Source organism: Pipistrellus kuhlii, unplaced genomic scaffold, assembly GCF_014108245.1.
Source record: "Pipistrellus kuhlii isolate mPipKuh1 unplaced genomic scaffold, mPipKuh1.p scaffold_m20_p_2, whole genome shotgun sequence".
Classification (NCBI taxonomy): Eukaryota; Metazoa; Chordata; class Mammalia; order Chiroptera; family Vespertilionidae; genus Pipistrellus; species Pipistrellus kuhlii.
In genome coordinates, this window is record NW_023425515.1 from 130414707 (window position 1) to 130436233 (window position 21527).

General features: G+C 35.1%; 1 protein-coding gene across 1 annotated transcript in view; it reads left to right on the top strand.

Moving 5' to 3' along the window:
* HFM1 (helicase for meiosis 1) overlaps positions 1–21527 on the top strand; it is a 79877-nt gene that overhangs the window by 12950 nt on the left and 45400 nt on the right. Inside the window, exons 6-18 of the mRNA XM_036447218.2 lie at positions 6313–6383; positions 6835–6967; positions 7801–7952; positions 8515–8592; positions 8799–8957; positions 10998–11198; positions 11283–11371; positions 12464–12507; positions 12614–12715; positions 13103–13248; positions 14139–14233; positions 16130–16263; positions 17939–17986. Coding sequence (XP_036303111.1) covers positions 6313–6383; positions 6835–6967; positions 7801–7952; positions 8515–8592; positions 8799–8957; positions 10998–11198; positions 11283–11371; positions 12464–12507; positions 12614–12715; positions 13103–13248; positions 14139–14233; positions 16130–16263; positions 17939–17986 — 1452 coding nt within the window. The remainder of the gene's footprint in view (positions 1–6312; positions 6384–6834; positions 6968–7800; positions 7953–8514; positions 8593–8798; positions 8958–10997; positions 11199–11282; positions 11372–12463; positions 12508–12613; positions 12716–13102; positions 13249–14138; positions 14234–16129; positions 16264–17938; positions 17987–21527) is intronic.

The window sequence follows — 21527 nt, forward strand, 5'->3', positions numbered from 1 at the left end:
TACATGCCCTTAACCAGAATTGAACCTGAGACCTTTCAGTCCACAGGCCGATGCTCTATCCACTGAGCCAAACCGGTTTCGGTTAGTTTTATTGTCTGTATGATGAGAAATTCTTCCTATCCCTTACTGGAACTTGCCATAATATCCATAATATGACAATAACTTTTGGAGAATTTTAGAGATTTTTTTTTGGGGGGGGAAATAATTTAATATTAATAGTCAGTGTTACAATTTTGACATTTAATTGTTTTGTTGCCCTTATTTTTTCTATAAAATATAATATTATTTTCCTTCCTCTCTCTCTCTCTTTTTTTTTTTCCATGTTATATTAGTATAGCTGAAGTGATTCTATTATTTAGGTCTCTTTGTTGATTAAGACTACTACCTACTATTGTGTCCATTATATTTTTCAAAAAGTTCATTTGCTGTCAAGCTCACTGAGTTATTATACTTTATTGTTTTCAAACATATCTATATATATAAATGCCTAAGAGGTCATACAACCTAATGACTAGAATGACCAGAACGACCGCTTGACCAGTTTGACCAGTTGCTATAATGCGCACTGACCACCAGGGGGCAGATGCTCAATGCAGGAACTGCCCCCTGGTGGTCAGTGCACTTCCAGAACCAACCTCCTGTGGTCCTTCCCCCCAATTGGCCGTCCCCCCCCCAATAGGCCTTGATTGCCTGCCAGGCGGATGGACCCACCCATGCACAAATTTGTTCACCAGGCCTATAGTATTTAAATTACAGTTGAGTCCAGCTGGTGTGGCTCAATGGTTGAGCATGGACCCGTGAACCAGGAGGTCACAGTTCAATTCCCAATCAGGGCACACACCCAGGTGGTGGGCTCGACCCCCCAGTGAGGGGGAGGGCATGCAGGAGGCAGCCAATTGATTATTCTCTCTCATCATTAATGTTTCTATCTCTTGCTCTCCCTTTTCTCTGAAATCAATAACAAAAACATATTTAAAAAAAAATAAAGTTGAATACTGAAGACTATTGATGATAATTTTAGAGTTTGGGGATATAACTTATGTTCTGCTTTTTTAATATTTTACTGTATTTGAATCCTTAGGACAATAGAAGTTTGGTCAGATTGATGTTTCCACAGTAATTTTGTCATTTTCAGTTCTGCAGACATTTTCCTACATGTAATAACATAATGGCAGTGACAACTGCTGAGAGTTTGTTGAAAGAAAGGAAATATTTGATATCAAGTGTTGATAGATAGTGATGATAAACAATGTTAGTAGCTGAGTTTTCCCATGAGTGTAAAACTGATTCTATATTACTTGGAATTAGAGATTCATTTTTGTGAATGTGGAACTACCTAATGAGAGAAAAACCAGCATGATGGCCCACATGTGGGCTTGTTACAAATAAATATTTTATAGGAAGAGATGTCTTTTGAGGAAAAATAAGATTCCTGCAAAAGCTGCTGGATTAAAAAATTCAAAATTACATTTTGTCTTGGTACAAATATTCTGACACTGCAAAACTGAAAGTAAAATGAAAATTTGTAAATTATTTGCTTGACCTAATAAATGCAAATGATATTAATTGGCTGTTTACTATGTGCCAGGCACTGTTCAGGTATTTGGGATATGTCAGTTAAGAAAACAGACAATGAATCATTGTCCTTGAGGACTTAACTTTCTTTGGAAAGAGGATAGATTTGAACAATTATAAATGTATAAATAAGTCATATAGTATTTGAGAAAGTGATGAGTAATAGGGAGAAAGGAAAAAGTGGAGCAGAGTAAAAATGATTAACTTGGGAATGCTGAGATCAGGGATTCAGGATTATAATTATACTAGAAGCCCAGTGCGTGGATTCTGCACCAGTGGAGTCCCTCAGCCTGGCCTGTGGGGATCGGCTCAAACTAGCAGTCCTACATCCCCCAAAGGATGTAGTAGAGCCCAAAGTGGCAGGTGGCCAGGGAGGAGCCTGAGCCCGGTGCGCCCCTCCCTCTCATCCCAGCCCCCCTGCTCCTACCTCTGCACTGCTTGGTAGGCTCGCTGCCACTCCACTGCAGTCTTCATACGCCCATCCTAGAGTGATACCAGTGCACCCATGATCAAGAAGCAGCCATGGTCTCGTGCTCAGTCAGTCCTGATGCCATTCCCCATCCCAGTCCCAGTCTGGATGGGGGAGGGCACACAGGTGGAGAGGATCATGTTGCCACAGCTGCACTTGCCCGCCATGAGCCTGGTGTCTAGTACCCATTGGTCAGCTGAGTGGTACTCCCACTGTGGGAGCACACTGACCACCAGGGGGCAGACGCTCAATGCAAGAGCTTCCCTCTGGTGGTCAGGGTGTGTCGTAGAGACCGGTCATTCTGCTGTTGACCAGTCATTTAGCCTTTTACATATATAGATTAGAGACCCAGTGTATGAAATTCATGAACTCAGGGGGTCCCTGAGGCTGGCCTGTGCCCTCTCTCAGTCTGGGAACCCTAGAGGGAGTGGGCCTAAGTCGGCAGTAAGACATCCTTAGTGCTCCCAGCCATGAGCCCAGCTCTGTCATCTTTACCCCTGCCAGCTATGAGGGACTCGCATCGCCACTGCTGCGCTCACCAGCCATGAGCCTGGTTTCTGGCTGAGCAGCACTCCCCCTGTGGGATTGGGCCAAAACTGGCTCTCTGACATCCCTTGAGGGGTCCTGGATTGAGAGAAGGTGCAGACCAGGCCAAGGGACCCTGCTGGTGCACGATTAGGGCTGGGGAGGGAATCTGAAGAACTTAGCATAAATCTGATTAGTTCTGAATATGATAAGTACACTGAAGGAATGAAGACATGAATGTAAAGAATATGATATCATTTATTTATTTTTAATTTTAAAAAATATATTTTATTGATTTTTTTACAGAGAGGAAGGGAGAGGGATAGAGAGTTAGAAACATTGATGAGAGAGAAACATCCATCAACTGCCTCCTGCACACCTCCCACTGGGAATGTGCCCACAACCAAGGTACATGCCCTTGACCAGAATTGAACCTGGGACCTTTCAGTCTGCAGGCCATAATTCTATCCACTGAGCTAAACCGGTCAGGGCAAGAATATGATATCATTTAAAAATTATTGCCTTTTTGCTGTAACAACTATATGTAAATGATCCTATCTAATAAAAGAGTAATATGCACATTAACCATCACTCCACTACACCCACAAGCCACACCCACAAGCCAATCAGTAGTGAGTATGCAAATTAACCCAACCAACCAAGATGGCTGCGGCCACAGAGAGAGCAGGAGGGCAGCTTGAGTTTTCCCGGCAATGGAGGAAGCCAAGCTTTCCACAAACCCTGACTGGCCCAGGCCTCCGCTTAAGGCTACAAAGTTTCAATTATAGAAGATAAATAAATCCCAACAGAAGTGCTGCCACCACTGTGCGAGCAGAGGCTTGGCTCCACTCAAGGCTACAAAGTTTCAATTATATAATAGAAGATAAATAAACCTCAGATACCAGGGCCTCTGCTTGGGTCTCCAGGGGGTATGACCAGCCTGCAAACCACCACAAGCCCCTCACCCAGGCTGCCCCACACCCCTAGGGAACCCCCACTCTGATCCAGGACACCCTTCAGGGCAAACCAGCTGGCCCCCACCCATGCACCAGGCCTCTATCCTATCTAATAAAAGAGCAATATGCAGATTGTCCATCATTGCAAAACACAAGATGGCTGCCCCCATGTGGTCAAAGGTCCTGCCCCCATGTGGACATAAGATGGCCACTACAAGATGGCCAGCAGGGGAGGGCAGTTGGGAGGGACCAGGCCTGTAAGGGAGGGCAGTTGTGGATGATAAGGCCGGCAGGGGAGGGCAGTTGGGAGGGACCAGGTATGCAAGGGAGGGCAGTTGGGGGCGATCAAGCCTGCAGGGGAGGTCAGTTAGGGATTACCAGGCTGGCAGACGAGGGAAGTTGGGGGCAAACAGGAAGGCAGGCAGACGAGCAGTTGGGAGCCAGCAGTCTTGGATTGTGAGAGGGATGTCCAACAATCTGGGACTCTCAAGGGGTCCCAGATTGAAGAGGGTGCAGGCTGGGCTGAGGGACACCCCCCCACACACCCGTGCACAAATTTTGCGCATTAGGCTTCTAGTATTATATAAAAATAATTGATTTACGTAACATGAATCATTTTAAAGGAAACTTTATATATTTAGATATGTAAAAGATAGCATGGACTAGGATAACAAAATGAAAATTTTATCTGTTCATTTATACATATTTTATTTTCCAAGATAGGTAAATATCAATTATTGTGGGAACATTGTTTTTATTTCTATGCTTAATTTATGCATAAATTTTATGCATAAATTTTCACTTTTAAACTTTTTTTCTTTGCATTTTTCATTCCTGGGCTTATTAGACCTTTTAGTTCAAAAGGCATAAAAGTATAAGAGATAAGAACAAATACGTGATCTCATGTATGGATTTATTTTACTTAAACTAGAGGCCCAGTGCATGAAATTCATACACTCAGTGAAGGGAGTTCGCTCAGCCCAGCCTGTGCCCTCTCCCAGTCCCGGAGCTCTTGGGGGATGTCTGACTGATGGCTTAGGCCTGCTCTCCAGAGGGGAGAGAGCCTAAGCCCTCAGTCATTCTTAGCGCTGCTGTGGAGGTTAGAGAGGCTCCCGCCACCACTGCTGCACTCACCAGCCATGAGCCTGGCTTCTGGCTGAGTGGTGCTCCCCCTGTGGGAGCACACTGACCACCAGGGGGCAGCTCCTGCATTGAACGCCTGCCCCCTGGTGGTCAGTGCACATCATACTGACTGGTGGTTCTGCTGTTGTGCCAAAACTGGCTCTCTGACATCCCCCAAGGGGTCCCGAATTACAAGAGGGCACAGGCCAGGCTGAGGGACCCCACCAGTGTACAATCGGGGCTGAGGAGGGATGCGGAGTTCAGCCGGGGAGGGACCATAAGAGGGCTCCACAGTGTGTCCACCTGTCTCGTTCATTCCCAATATGCTGGACCCCACCAGCAAGCTAACCAACCAGTAGGAGCATCTGCCCACTGGTGTTAAATGTATGTCATAGCAACAGATCGACCATCTGCTCCCTGGTGGTCGGTGCACGTCATTGCAAGTGGTTGAGAGGCCTTATCATATCATTAGCATATTACACTTTGGTTGAACTGCTGACCAGTCAACCAGACACTTAGCATATTAGGCTTTTATTATATAGGATAGACAGAGTAATTAGGGTAGGTCTTTCTGAGAAGGTGAGATGTAACCAATAGAAGGAAGTGAAAGAGCCAAGGAAATATGAAAGGAAGAACAGTCTGGACAATAGTCTGGGTGATCCTTTTGAAAACCAGAAAAGAATCCAATATACGGAGAGGAGATTAATCAGGCAGGACATGAGGTCAGAAACATAAAGGTGGAGGTGAGGAGGCAAGATTATGTAGGGCTTTTTAGCCATACACTTTGAGAGAAAGGAGGGAATTTGAGCAGAGAAGTAATATGCTCTTATTTAACTTTTAACAGGGACACATCACAATCCAGCAGTTTTTGTATGTCTTCATAAAAATATAATTGCTTAAATAACTATGTATTTGTGTTATGATTAGCAGCTAGAATCTTAGGCAGCAGCTGAGAAAGTATGCAGTTATATTCCTTCCAGGGAGAAACTGAAGATGAGCCTGTCCCTTCTGTATTGAGCTTGGATGTGTACCTCCGTGTGTGTGTGTGTGTGTGGGGAGGGGACAGTGTTCCTGTGCCCATTTAAAAAGTACTTCTTTGCTATGGTCCTGTGGAACTAGTGAATGCAAGCTCTATTGGCTCACAGCGATGGGTGTTTTGGGGGACTGTCCTTCAGGTGGAAGTTTTAAAAGTTGGTCACTAGATGTATGTTTTAAACCCCTTGCTCTTCAGGGAAAAGATGGGAGTTGGGGGTTCTTTCCCACTTGTATGGTGCTGTGCTAGGGGTAGGATTTGTGGTGAGAGTTGTTTCAGCCCTTCCTGTCTGTTTAAATTCATGTTTTCTCATTTGTCCAATGTTTTGTAATCACTCAACTTGAAGTTTCAGGATCTCTCTCAGAGGGAAATGTGTGTGTAGGTGCAATCATATTTTTTGCTTGTAGGTGTGTATTTTGTGGATCTGTGGAAGGGGGAAGTTCAGGAGCATACTATGTTGCCATCTTGGTCCCTTCCTCTATATATGTTAATTCCTTTCTTATGATGTCAAAATAGCAAGTATTAATGGTGCATCATTAAATATTGTCAGTCAATATTAATTCAATTTAATTTTTAAATTAAAAGTAACCAGTTTTTAAAATTCCCAAATATTTCCTTAATGTTATTCTAAGCGGCAAAATTTAGAAGTATTTTCAAAGAATTTCCATATTTCAACTATATACAGTCCAAAGCCTTTGATGATGTAAGTATTTTATTATAATTATTTATAATACTTATCTGCTTGTTCTTACTAGAGTGTTTGCCCTCTAAGGGCAGGGACTAGATCATATTCATCTTTATGATCCCGGTGCCACACTCTGACATTATAGGAGCTCAAAAAATGTTTGTTAAATGAATGCATGTGATTTTTATAGGGGGGTTGGTTTGTATTTATTAATTTTATGAAATTTTCTCTGGAAGCTAAAGAAATTATTTTCTTCTAGGTCTGGCATATTACTTTGACAGATAAAATAAGATGGTAAATTTTTAATAGTTATTTTATGAGGGTGGTAATAATTTTAATAAATTTAAAGATGAAAATGTTTGAGCTATTTATTATTCCTTAGAGTCTTTCTATGGCATAATTTCTAATAAATTGAGAATGGGAGTAAAAAATTCTATATATCCATGATTGATCAAATTTTATATTTTAGCTTCTTTACACAGATAGGAATTTTGTGATTTGTGCTCCAACTGGTTCTGGGAAAACTGTAGTATTTGAACTTGCAATAACAAGATTGTTAATGGAAGTACCATTGCCATGGTCAAACATTAAAATTGTTTACAGTAAGTATTTGTAATTTTAAGAGTAATAATTATAATAATGAGAAACCACTGAGGATAAAGTAAGAAAATGTGGTATGTTTTTATGAAAAAGTATGGAAAACCAAATAAATAAAAAATATATATTTTCATAAAAACATACCACATTTTTTTGCCATCTGTTACATTAAATTCAAAATACATTTTCTCAGTTACACATACAAAGTAATATTTGAATTGAGAATTTGGCCTTTACAAGTTTATTTTTTAAATATATGTTTTATTATTTCAGAGGGGAAGTAAGAGGGAGAGAGATAGGAACATCAATGCCTCTTGCACATCCCCTACTAAGGATCTAGCCTGCAACCCAGGGCATATGTCCAGGCTGGGAATTGAAGTGTGGCCTCCTGGTTCATGAGTCAGTGATGCGCAATCACTGAATCATCTCAGCCAGGCTACATGTTTATTTTTAAAAAGACAGGCAAGATGAACAAATAAACTTTGTAATTCTAAAAATTTCCACTTGAACTCTTCTTAAGTATTGTAAATTTTTCATCAAAGTAATTTATGCACATAGTTAAAAAAACAAATTATTACCAAAGGGATTTATAATGAAAAACAATAATCTCTTGTCCTACCTCTCTTTATTCTTAGATACAATTTATTAAGCAGTCACTTCTTTTTCTATTTTTAGTTTTGATTATATTTATAATGCTAAATGATATGCTTCTATTGTTAACTTTTAATTTATAACTATTAGGTAGCTCCTAAGTATGTTATTTTTATTATAACTTTATTAACCAACATTTTTTGTGAAAAATTTAAAATTTCAAAATAAATATATTATATTGTTATAGTGGCACCAATAAAAGCCCTGTGTAGTCAGCGTTTTGATGACTGGAAAGAAAAGTTTGGACCAATAGGATTGAATTGTAAAGAACTCACTGGTGATACAATAATGGATGACCTATTTGAGATTCAGCATGCCCATATTATTATGACAACTCCAGTAGGTGTTATTTATACTTTATTATTTCCTTGGTTGATTAGAAAATATCTATTTATATTCATTAAGAAGAAAGTTAAAAGAGAAATACGAAGTAGAAGAATAAACATTTGCATTAAAAAACAAACAAAAGGTAATATTCAGGATATATAAGGGATATTTACAAATCAGTAAGCAGAAGACAAACAAATAAGAAAAACAGACAAAAGGTATGAATAGGCAATTTGTTATTGTAGATAATTTGTAACCATATTTATTGCTTATATTCTTCTATCCAAGTATTATGTATTACAGAGGGAGGACCTTGTTAGAGCTTAAAAGAGGTAATTAGACTATAATATTGAATATTTTGGTTAAACTAAAAATAAATGGGGTCCATTTTTTAAATACTTGTATGACTGTCATAATCCTTACAAATTTTAAAAATATTTTTCAGGATATTTATAAGATGTTAACTAAAATACTACCAATTATTTGTCACATGTTAGGTTAAAAATTTTATTGATACATCTTAATAACATTCATTATAATCCCTTACATTAAACCACTTGCATTTTTTCTCTAGGAGAAATGGGATAGCATGACTAGAAAATGGAGAGACAACTCTTTGGTCCAACTGGTTCGACTGTTTCTCATTGATGAGGTAGTGAACACATTATTCATCTTCAGAGATAAATACGTATAAATGATGACTAGAATGAATAGACAGAAGCAAGATATTTCAACCAAACTATATGTTTGTTTTATTCCTTCAATTTTTTAAAAGAAAGTGTTAATGTTCTTTCACATTTTAATTGATTAGATTTCTATTTTTGTTGCTAATGATTTTTTCCTTGCTTTCTTTCTTAGGTACATGTTGTAAAAGATGAAATTCGTGGACCAACTCTTGAAGTTGTAGTCAGCAGAATGAAAACCGTGCAGTCTTTATCTCATGCTTTAGAAAATACCAACACTATTATTCCAATGAGATTTGTAGCTGTGTCTGCAACAATTCCAAATGCTGAGGATGTGAGTTAGAATTTTAGTTTATAATATTTTTCATAATTTTTCAAGATTAGACATTTTAATCTTGAAAAAAGTAAGGGTTTGTTTGTTTGTTTGTTTGTTAATCACCTAACCAATTAAATAGGAAAGTATGTTGTAGGAGGTAATGATTAAATTTCTTAGGAAAGGCAGAATTAAAACCATAAAATTTGGATGATTCTTTTTAATACAGCATTTTTGGTATAAGTCTGTTGTTTACTGGTATCTAAAAGTCTTAGTTTTATGAGTTTCAAATACTTTGTAATATCTTTGCTAATATTATGTTATGGTTGTTGTAACCAGTTGAATTCAATTTTATAACAAAGTATGGTGGGGAATAAAAATAATTGGTTAGATGATTACCAATGACCTCCCTCAATTCTGTGGCCTAGCATTGTGGTAAGATAAGCACTAATGAAAAGATGCAAAAGTGAAAACATATAGACCCTGTTCTTGAGGATAATATTATGGTTACTGGAATTTACGGACATGAAAATAAATAATTATATGCATTTTTATACTTTCTATAATGTATAGAAATATTTTCTATTTCTTTTTTGATTTTTTTGGAAACTTGAAAAATAAGTATAGTCTCACACTAACCAGTTTGGCTCAGTGGATAGAGCAATGTCATGCACACTCAAGGGTCCCAGGTTTGATTCCAGTCAAGGGCATGTACCTTGGTTGCAGGCACATACCCAATACGGAGTGTGTAGGAGGCAGCTGATCAATGTTTCTCTCTTATCAATGTTTCTAACTCTATCCCTTTCCCTAACTCTCTGTAAAAAATCAATAAAATATATTTTAAAAATAGTATAGTCTCTCTGATTTCTTAATCCTATTTACTTCTCAGCCCACTAGAATGTGACTTTTTCCTCTTGCTACTTCTTAGAAATTGTTTTCACAAATATTATAGCTGTTTTAGGGCCTAATCCAATGGAAAATTTTGTTTTTATCTTTAACTTGACACAATCATTTTTGTTCTTAAAATAACAGCTTATTTTGTTCATATTCAAGAGAATATTTTGTTCAAGAGAATATGAACAAAATAAGCTGTTCTACAGAGAAAATTATAAAGTATATATATAAACAACAAAAGTCCAGTGTTTGTTTTTCCAGATATACATGTATAGATGGAATCATAATACAGTATACATACTCTTTTTGATTTGCATGTCACATACAAATGTTTCCATGTCATTAGTTTTCTTTAATACAATTTTTGCAGTTTTATTATAATTTATCTAATGTTGGAAGATTGTTTTCACTTTTTGCTATTATAAATAGTACCGAAATTAATATATCTTTAAAAACATCGTAAGTAGAATAACTAAGTCCAAGGACACAGTACTTTCAAAATATGTTATACTCATTTATACTTCTACCTTCAGCCATTTCTCTGTGTTATAACACTGGACAGTATAATAATGAAATTATTATTACTTTTGAATAGTTGTCAAATTTTTTGTTTAAAATGGTACTTTATTTGAAAATTTTGATTTCATTTCCACTTTGATAAATATTTTTAATATATTCTCTACTACTTTAAGTTCTCTTTTTTTTTTTTGCAATTTGCTAGGTTATGTCCTTTACCTTTTTTTCACAGTGGGGTACTACATTTTTCTTATTGATTTATAAGCTATTATTAAATATCAAAATTCTGTAATTTTTAAAGAAAATTTCTATGCACCTATGTCACTCACATGGAGCACATACACAGCAGTAATGAAGTGAAACAGTAGGAAAAATTTAAAAGAAAGATAACAATTCCTGACATTTATTTATGGTAACTAAATAATAAAAAGCATAAAGCACATATGTACGTCAAAATAACGGAACTTTTTTTTTTAAATAAATAAATAGGAGATGGCGATGTAACCACGAAACAACGTAACCTGAAGACTGCCTGTATTTGATGAAATATTTTTATACTTTTACTTTAAAGTAGTCTATAATTTGGGTTATATTTAGCCATAATACTTCATTAGAAAAAACTCTTACTGCATATATTTCTATTATTTCAAGATTGCAGAATGGCTTTCAAATGGTGAAAGACCTGCTATATGTCTGAAAATGGATGAAAGACATAGACCAGTGAAACTTCGGAAAGTGGTCCTTGGATTTCCCTGTTTTAGTGACCAAACTGAATTTAAGTTTGATTTATCCCTCAACTACAAAATTGCCAGTGTTATACAAGAGTACTCTGATCAGAAACCTACACTTGTGGTATGGATTGTTGTTTGCTTATTTTTTAGTGTAATGCTCAGCTTTTAAATATGATTAATACAAAAATTATTCATTTATTTTTAGTTTTGTGCCACAAGAAAAGGTGTGCAACAGGCTGCTTCTGTTCTTGAGAAAAATGCTAAATTTATTATGACTATGGAACAGAAACAGAGGTATATTTTTTCTTTTCTTGTAGGTAGAAAGACTTAGGGATTATCTAGAAGAGATAAGAAAATTGGGTTCATTTTGTAAACTTTTCAAGTGACTTGATCTCCCCAAGCTTTAGTTTCCTCATCTGTAAAATAAAGATAATACTAATTCAGAGGATTAAGCGAAATACTGAATCTTTGTGCAGCTATGATTCTGTCTTTATTTCATAGCCAGATTTCTTGAAACATTATTTATATTGCTGTTTTTATTTTTTTTAAATCCACATTCAATCCCATATCTGTTGTTATCTCTCACCAAAAGATTAATCTCACAGGAGTCTCTAACACATTTGAACCCTCCAGGTTCATCCATGTTGTTGAAAAAGGTAGAATTTTTTTCTTTTTTAAGGCTGAATAATACTGCATTTAATATCTATATCTATATCTATATCTATATCTATATCTATATCTATATCTCCTTTATCCTTCATCTGTCAATGGACACTTGAAGTTGTTTCCATACTTGACTATGTGAAATAATGCTATAATGAACATGGGAATACAGATACTTCTTTGAGATACTAACTTTGTATGCTTTGGATATAATCCAGAAGTGCAACTGCTGGGTCTATTTTAAGTTTTTAGTAATCTCCATACTGTATTCCATAGTGTCTGTACCACCAACAATGCCCTGGGCTCCCATATTTCCATATCCTCTCCACCACTTCCCTTTTTGGTAATAGCAATTCTAATAGGTATGAGGTGCAATGTAATTGTAATTTTGATTTGCATTTCCCTAATGATTAGTGATATGGACCACCTTTTCATCTGCTGTTGGTCATTTGTATGTCTTCTCTGGAAAAATTTCTATTTAGGTCCTTTGCTCATTTTTAAATTAGGTTATTTGATTATTTATTTATTTATTTATTTATTTTACTTTGTTGTAAAATGAGGGATTTTTTACTGTGAAAATTAGATGTTCTCTACTTCTTAAAAATGGTTTTCAAATAATGATATTGTTAAAATATTTTTATATCTGTAAGCCTCAAAATAAACAATTTAAGAGGTTTTCTATACTCCTGGAACTAACAATAATTTTATGGTATTTTAAAATAGGTTACAGAAGCATGCATATTCCATAAGAGATTCAAAACTGAGAGGTAGGTTTAGAGGTTATTTTTGAATAGTATTTCAGCTGTAGTTAAAAATAGTCAATTACTGATTAAATATTAACAGTATATAACAGGTGATATATTTCTATTATAGAGATCTTAATACATGGTGTTGCTTATCACCATGCTGGTATGGAGCTGTCAGATAGAAAAGTAGTTGAAGGAGCTTTTACTGCTGGAGATCTACCAGCTCTTTGTAAGTAAAGTATATTCTTGTGGATATTAGTAGATATTTTGGAAAATTATTTTTAAGACAATAAAATAAAAAGCTCAAGTACTCTGACTTATTTTTGCTTTTTTCTCAAGTCCAAAATTATGTAACTATTCATGTGCTATACATGTTTTAGCTAAACTTGTTGCAGTTTTAGTTCTTAATCATGTTACTGCACATAGTACAATTTGAAAATTGAGAATTTAATAATTTTGAAAGATGTATTATTTTACATTATAGTGTTTTCTTCATTTTTAAATAAATTCCATATATATGAGTGTTACATTATAAAAATACATCTTTTATAAGGAAACACCTACCTGAGCATTAAAATTATCTGGCTTGAAAGTAATATTCCTTAATCTGATACAGTTACTACCAGTACTTTAGCTATGGGAGTAAATTTGCCTGCTCACCTAGTAGTTGTAAAATCTACAATGCATTATGTTGGAGGAATGTTTGAAGAGTACAGTGAAACAGATATTCTACAGATGATTGGAAGAGCTGGTCGACCACAAGTAAGTGACAGTTCTTTACCTTTTGTAACTTAGTTTAAAGACAAAGTAAACGGCAAAATCCTTTTTGTGTATTTTTTGTTAAACAAAAGATTAAGATTTCATGTTTGGATTTTGGATTAGGTTTAAAAATAAATGTAACTTAAACAGTCTAATAGAGGAACAGAAGTAAAACAAGTCTCACTAAAAAAGATATAACTCCCTTCACTCCATCTAGCATTGGTTGGTAAATGGTTGGGTTTATAAATGTGTATGTTGTTAAAGTTTCTTTGTTTGTTTTTTTTACTCTAAATGGAGATGCTATTGGCATTTTGTATGGGACAGTTTTTCATTGTGTAGGACTGTCATGCATTGCAGAACATGTAGCATCCCTGGATCCTAGCACACAATGCCAGTAATGGTCTCCAGGTATTGTGACAATTAAAAATTAGCTCATACATATTACCAAACATGCCTCTGCCAAATACTTTAATAGAGAAGTCATTCATTTAGGTACTAAGGGAATATTTAGGAAGAATATCTTTTCAAATATTAAAACACTGTGTTAAACAAATATATAATTTTATAGGATAAATTAGTTATGTATGAACACCAAATATTACAACTTTTTATAGTTACCTAAGATTGTTTTAATTTCACCACTATCAAAGTTATGTTATATTGAAACCAAAATGGTATTTTTATATCTATATTCTTAGGAGATTTTGAATTAAAATGTCAGTTAACATTCATATTCAGAAGTATTTTTAAGGTCATTTTGACCTGTTATTTAATACAAGGGACTGTTGATTATAGAATCAGTCTTGAGTTATTGAAAAGGACTGGTATCAACATGTGCTCATGTTTATTAAATTTATCTCTCTCTTTGTGTGTGTGTGTGTTTTTCTCCTCAGTTTGACACTACAGCTACTGCAGTTATTATGACTCGGTTAAGTACAAAAGAGAAGTATATTCAGATGTTAGCTTGTAGTGACACTGTAGAAAGCAGGTAATAAAATATCCAACAAGATATTGTTACTATAGCCAATATTTTAAAAATATATTAAAGGGAAATTTGATTAGACCATTTGCTTGAAACTTTTCGGCATCTTAACTAGAAAATGTATGTCTTTTTAAGAAATTTAATAGTTAAAAAATAATACAATATTTTTATTCATCAGTGTTTCTTAGCATGCAGTATCATGTGTCCTTGTTATAAAAAGTCCAAATTAGTCATATGAAGAGGAATATAATTTTTACTTCTCTATACATATTTAAAATTTGTTTAATGATAGAGAGATAAGCAAACTGAGTCCTTTAGCAAAGTATTTGATTATAATTCTCTTGAAGGGAATAGGATATAATTTACACCCTAGCTTTTAAAAAATATATATTTTATTGATTTTTTTTACAGAGAGGAAGGGAGAGGGATAGAGAGTTAGAAACATCTATCAGTTGCCTCCCACACACCTCCTACTAAGGATGTGCTTGTAACCAAGGTACATGCCTTGACTGGTATCGAACCCGGGACCCTTCAGTCCGCAGGTCGTTGCTCTATCCATTGAGCCAAACCGGTCAGGGTCACACCTTAGCTTTTTTTTTTTACATTTTATTTATTTTAATTTATTGATTCAAGAGGAAGAGAGAGGGTTGAGAGAGAGAAACATCTATTTATTTTTCCACTTATTTATGCATTAATTGGTTGATTCTTTTATGTGCCCTGCACAATTGAACCCACAATCTTGGGGTATCAGAATGATGCTCTAAGCAACTGACCTATTCAGCCAGAACAAATTTTATTCATTTTTTAATTATAGTTGCTATGCAACATACAATATTATATTAGTTTCAGGTGTACAACAGTGATTCAACATTTATATAACTTACAAAGTGATCAACACAGTAAGTTTAATAACTATCTGTCACCATACATAGTTACTGCCATATTTTCAACTCTATTCCCTATGTTGTACATTACATCTCTGTGACTTATTTTATGACTTTACGACTTATTTTATTACTTCTTAATACCCTTCCCTTTTCTGCTCAACTCCCCGGCCTTCTCCCTTCTGGCAGCCATCAGTTTATTCTCTGTATCTATGAGTTTGTTTTTATCTCATTTTGTTTTTTTAGATTCCACATACAGGTATCGATATAAGTGAAATAATATATTTGTTTTTCTGTCTGACTTATTTTACTTAATGTAATACTGTCAAGGTCTATGTATGTTGTCATAAATGGCAAGATTTCATTTTTTTTCTTGCTGAGTAATGTTCCATTGTGTGTGTGTGTGTGTGTGTGTATGTGTGTGTGTGTGTATATATATATATATATATATATATATATATATGTATATATATAATTTTTTTTTCTTTATCCATTCATCTATTAATAGACACTTAGGTTACTTTCCATATCTTTGCTATTGTAAACATAAGGGTGCATATATCTTTTCAAATTTGTGGTTTTTGCTGTCTTTAGATAAATACTCAGAAGTGGAATTGCTAGGTCATATGGTAATTCTATTTTTATTTTTTGAAGACTCTCCATACTGCTTTCCAGAGTGGCTGCACTAGTTTACAGTCCCACTAACAGTGTACAAAAGATTCTCTTTTCTCCACATCCTATTAACACTCGTTATTTGCTGTTATTCCCCACTTATTTTAAAAATAATAATGTCTTCTAGATCTATGGAATAGAGAGAAATCTGTAATATTTCTAAAGGTTGAACTGACATATGGTTTTCTCATATTTTTAAAAATTTAGCTATCTTAATGAATATTAAAGTAGTAATAAGTATATTATTCAGTTATATTAATTATTTAAATATTATTGAAGTTTAAAACAGCAAGAGCTGTGGCATTGAAATACCTGTTATTAATGCAAAAATTCTTTTTCCAATTAGTTTGCACAGACATCTTATTGAACATTTGAATGCAGAGGTAGTATTACATACCATCACAGATGTAAATATTGCTTTGGAATGGATACGATCAACTTTGCTATATATCAGAGCCTTGAAAAATCCATCTCATTATGGTTTGTTACTTTTACTTGGAAAAGTAGTAATTTTTTCAAACCAGTTGGAACTATATTTATTTTAATAGGTAACAAAATAGGTTACCGAAACTGATAGGTAGCAGAAACAGAAGTAACAAGAGTCATAAATACATTTAGAGGCAAGAATAGACAAATGTGAATAATCTTTATTATTTCATCTCTAGTTTTTCAGTAAGGTTGGAAATCAGACATTTTAGGGAAAAAATTAACTCAAGTAAAAATAACAAATGCCTAAAATTATCCTATCTAATAAAATAGTAATATGTAAATTAACCACCACTCTGCTATACCCACAAGCCACACCTGCAAGCCAATCAGAGTAAGCATACAAATTAACCCCAACCAAGATGTCTGTGGTCACAGAGAAAGCAGGAGGGAGGCTTGGGTTTCCCAGGCAATGGAGGAAGCCAAGCTTTCCGCACACCCTGGCAGGCCCAGGCCTCCGCTTAAGGCTACAAAGTTTCAATTATGGAAGGTAAATAAATCCCCTGCCACCTTGGCTCCACTCCAGGCTACAAAGTTTCAATTGGTAGAAGATAAATAAACCCCAGATACCAGAGTCTCCGCTTGGGTCGCTGGGGTGTGTGACTAGCCTGCAAACCACCAAAGGCCCCTCACCCAGGCTGCCCCATGTCCCAAGGGAACCCCATTCGGGACATGGGGCAGCCTGGGACATCCTTCAGAGCAAACCAGCTGGCCCCCACCAATGCACCAGGCCTCTATCCTATGTAATAAAAGGTTGACCTCTCCAACACACAAGATGGCCAGGAGATGGCAGTTGGGAGGGACCAGGCCTGCAAGGGAGGGCAGTTGGGGGTGATCAAGCTTGCAGGGGAGAACAGTTGGGTGACCAGGCTTGCAGAGGAAGGAAGTTGGGGGCAAACAGGCTGGCAGGGGAGCAGTTAGACATCAGTCAGGCTGGCAGGTAGAAGCAGTTAGATGTAATAAGGAAGGCAGGCAGGCAAGCAGTTGGGAGCCAGCAGTCCTAGATTGTGAGAGGGATGTCCGACTGCTCCTTTAGACCCAATCCCGGTGGGCCTAAATGGGCACTTGGACATCCCTTGACGTGTCCAGATTGGAGAGGGTGCAGGCTGAGCTAAGGGACACACCCATTCCCATGCACAAATTTTGTGTACCAGCCTCTAGTTTAAAATAAAGTAAAAAATGTAATTTTATTTGAACTAGCATTCAAATCAAAGTATATAGTACTACCATTGCTCCTGGAATTTTCATTCTACTTCTAAAGGTAACACACATCTGGTTATGTTGCTTCTAGAGGTTTCTTTCATGTGGTACAGGTTATAAAATAAAAATACTTGAGATTGTTGAATATCAAATTAAAACCTGACTTGTAATACCATTCTAGGGATACAGGTTCAAAACATTCAGATCTCTAAGGAAAAATAGTATGTAGAGTATTTCAAGTCACTGTTATACAATCAAATAAGCAAAAGATAAGCCATTTGATATTGAAAGAATTTCAACACTGGCTATTGTCTATAGATATAAGCTTTATTTAAAATCATATGCTATTTTTTAATTTAATATTTAATTTGACTATACTTTTCTAGTTAACTAGGGTATAAACTGAGCCTATAAAGATGAATTCAGTCCATTCTATTTTATTTTTCACACATTTTCATAACTTATACAGGTTTTGCATCTGGTTTGAACAAAGATGGAATTGAAGCAAAATTACAAGGTTAGATGTATTTCCTCTAAAAGAATTATATCCTATAAATTTTAATGAAAAAGGTCAGTTATTGTGAAAGTAAAAATACTCTTTGGGAATTATTTTTTTAATGTAACCTATTGTTTGAAGAAAAAAACAAACATGTGTTATTTCTTTTTCACACCAAAATAAAGTTCAGCACATACACCTTTTTCTTAATTAATCTATGTATTAATTCCATTAGAATATTTTCCTTTCTATTATAGGTTAATCTGGTTATTTTTTAAATGACTCTGGTCTTTGAAAATGTTGCATATAGACACTATTTTTCATTTCTTGTTTAATTTTGCTTGAAAATATAAGCCTAACTTGATTATGGGCTTTTTATTCTAATTTGTACTAACAATGTGTTCCTATAAAAAACCAGCATTATTTTTTAGTCACTTAGTATTTCATGAACTATCTTTTAAAATATCAGAAGATTATTGAGCATTTATTAGAATTAGAAATCTAAAAAATGCCTATCTCTTCATTGTATTGTAACTTTTTCAATGAAAGAAAAAATGTTAGGTCCACTAAAAATATTTAGCCAATTTTAATTTATCCCCTACTTGGGTGTATCAATACATATATCACAAATAAAAATGCAGAGAAGAGATAAAGAAGAAACAATAAAATTGTATTGCTTAAGGAATAAATATATTGTTGAAAGATGGTGATAAGCAGTAACATATACTTATAACACTATTGAGAAAGAGATCTATAAAGCAGTTATATTCTTTATTTGTTGACCAATTTTGTAAAGGCTTTTTTTTTTTAAAGCATATATCATAATCATAGTGATGAAATACATACAAGAAATCATAGAGACCAAGAAATATCTTTTTTTTTCTTTATTGATTAAGGTATCACGTATTCGTCCTCATCCCCCCATTCCCATCTCAAACCCCTCTCCATGCATGCTCCCACCCCCCTGTTGTTCTTGACACTGGTTTAGGCTCATATGCATGCACATAAGTCCTTTGGTTGATCTCTCCCCCTTATCACTACCCTCCCCTACCCTCTGAGGTCTGACAGTCTAATCAAAACTTCTCTGCCTCCGGGTTTGTTCTTGTTCATCAGTCTATGTTCATTATTTCCCCTAGATGGGTGAGCTCATGTGATACTAGAAATACACTTATATGAACCAAAAATGAGACAATAATGGTTATGCTGAGAGACAAATGAATCAGTCTGTAGTGAGTTTCTTTCTGGGCCAACAGAATCCCAGTTTCTCTGTCAAACAGTTCCTTATGTATACATGTCAGCAATGATATTTCAGTTTTGGATGGTGGACAAATAGTGGTGATGCAGGTCCGATCCTCTCTAGTTTGGTCCTGGGCAACCTGCAGCGACGCACAGCTGCTGACTGCTAGTATGGCAAGGCATCGTCAGTGTCTTCCATCTCTAGACTATTTCTCTTCTATCTTCATGGCTGAAGCAGTCCTGTCAATTCCTCTCTGTTTCAGGAATCCACATGGTCTCGGAGTTGTTTTCTGAAAATATACAAACATATTCTCTACCAAAAGTTAATAAAGGAATCTTTTCTATAAATTTGACTTGGGATCCTTCTTCATTTTTTGCCCAAAAGATTTTCCTTTGGCTTGTTTTGACGCCATGTATGTTTTATATGGGTGTCTTGCTGTTAGCATTACAAATGAAAGTTAATTTTCTAAAGTAAAAATTTTCTAAATGTAATTTACTTACAGGATATTTTTCCTTACATTATATTCTTCTACTATCCCCCCCAAGAAATATATTGCTATATTCTGATAACTGTAATGATTTAACTTTTGTTAAATTGGCAGAATCACAATTTATATTTGCCTTATCTTCAGTCATTATAAGGTAGCTAAGTTTTCTCTATATTTGAACTGAATATAATGTTTTGGTATCCTTAGAGGTCTGCCTTAATTCTCCTAAGAAGGGTCTTTAGCATATAATGTGCTGTTTCTAAATTTGGTTGTACTTTCTCGCTCAATGTCTTCCAGTAGCTCCCCATCACTCTTAGAATAAAATACATACTTTCATCGGAGCCCACAAAGTCCTACTTGATATCTTGCTGCCTATTTCTCTGACTTTATCTCTTATTATTTTCTCTCTTTTATTCTGTCTTTCCCAGTTGGCTCCTTTGCTGTTCCTTAAACATACCAAACTTGTTTCCACTTTAGGTTTGTTACTATCTGTCCTTATTCTTAGAATACTTCTCACATATTTTACATGGCCTGCAACTTCCTTTCATTTAGGTCTTTGTCCAAATAATCTTGCTCAAAGAGTTTCTCCTGGACTACTAGTATTTTAGTTAAACCTACCCTTAAGAAGGGAAGGCAAAATGATTTCCATATTGTTATTACTATTTTTGTGTTCTTAGGAAAGCTAATGTGTTTATGTATGTTGAAAATTAGGATGACTATATACTTACTCTATATCAGAAATTATGTAGCTTTATATCAGAAATACACATAAGCTTTAGTTAAAAGCTAAAATCTATAATTCGCTAGGTCCTTTCTCAGCTTTATTTTCCTTCATAGTACTCAATACCTGAAACTGTATTATTTATTATTTGTGTATTGATTGCTTTCTTCATTGAAAAGTTCTATAGAGAAGGAACGTTGTCTTGCCCACTGCTATAAATCTGAACATTAGAATAGTGCTCAGCATTAGCAAGCATTCTTCTTTAGATGATTAATTTTCTGAAGGTTAAATTAATAGTGGGTAATTAAGAAAATTAGCAAAACCTTCAAAAGACTTACTTAACAGAACAATTAAAATGATCAAGCTGCCTAAGCTTGAACAGGTTTTTGCAGTCCCAGTCTCTGCTCTGAACTGTTTCTAGTCTCCTGGGCCTTTACAGCATGGGACAGAGAGAGCACTCTAAGCAGCGGCCTACTGCTCTGATCCCCACCCATCAGTGAGAGTGACTTGCATTGCTTTCTATCAGAGGTTCCTTCCAAGCAGTTATAGTGCCATATTCAGATAAAAACCAAAAGCATCAGTTAAAATAATCAGAAGTGGTTGCCTTAAGAGTGTCAAACTCAGAGGAGGGGAAAGACTTGTGTTTTTTTGGAACAATCTTTTAGAACTGTTTGACTCTATCTTTTAGAACTATTTGACTCTATACTTTGTGTGGATATATCTTTGATAAAAGTTTAAAAAAGGAAACCACTGCCTTATTTAAAGTCACATAACAAAGTGGTTATATGTTACCTAGTTTATTTTTCAGTTTCCTAACATGTACAGGAAATAATATTAATACACCTACCTTATTGTGTTATTTTGAGGATTGAATTAAATAATACATATATATTATTTTTAAAGTTCCAAGTTGTAAAAGCTATCTATTTTATCACTTATTTGTATTATTGTTACTATTAGAAAATCTTTTTAGCATATTATCGACTCTTTTATTAAAATGAGCTTTTTATTACCACTTAAGTAGGGATTACAGTTCTTCCCAGAACAATTACACAGAAACATAACTTGAGCATATTTAATAATAAATTTTATTTTGTGCTGCTTCCTTATTTTGCTA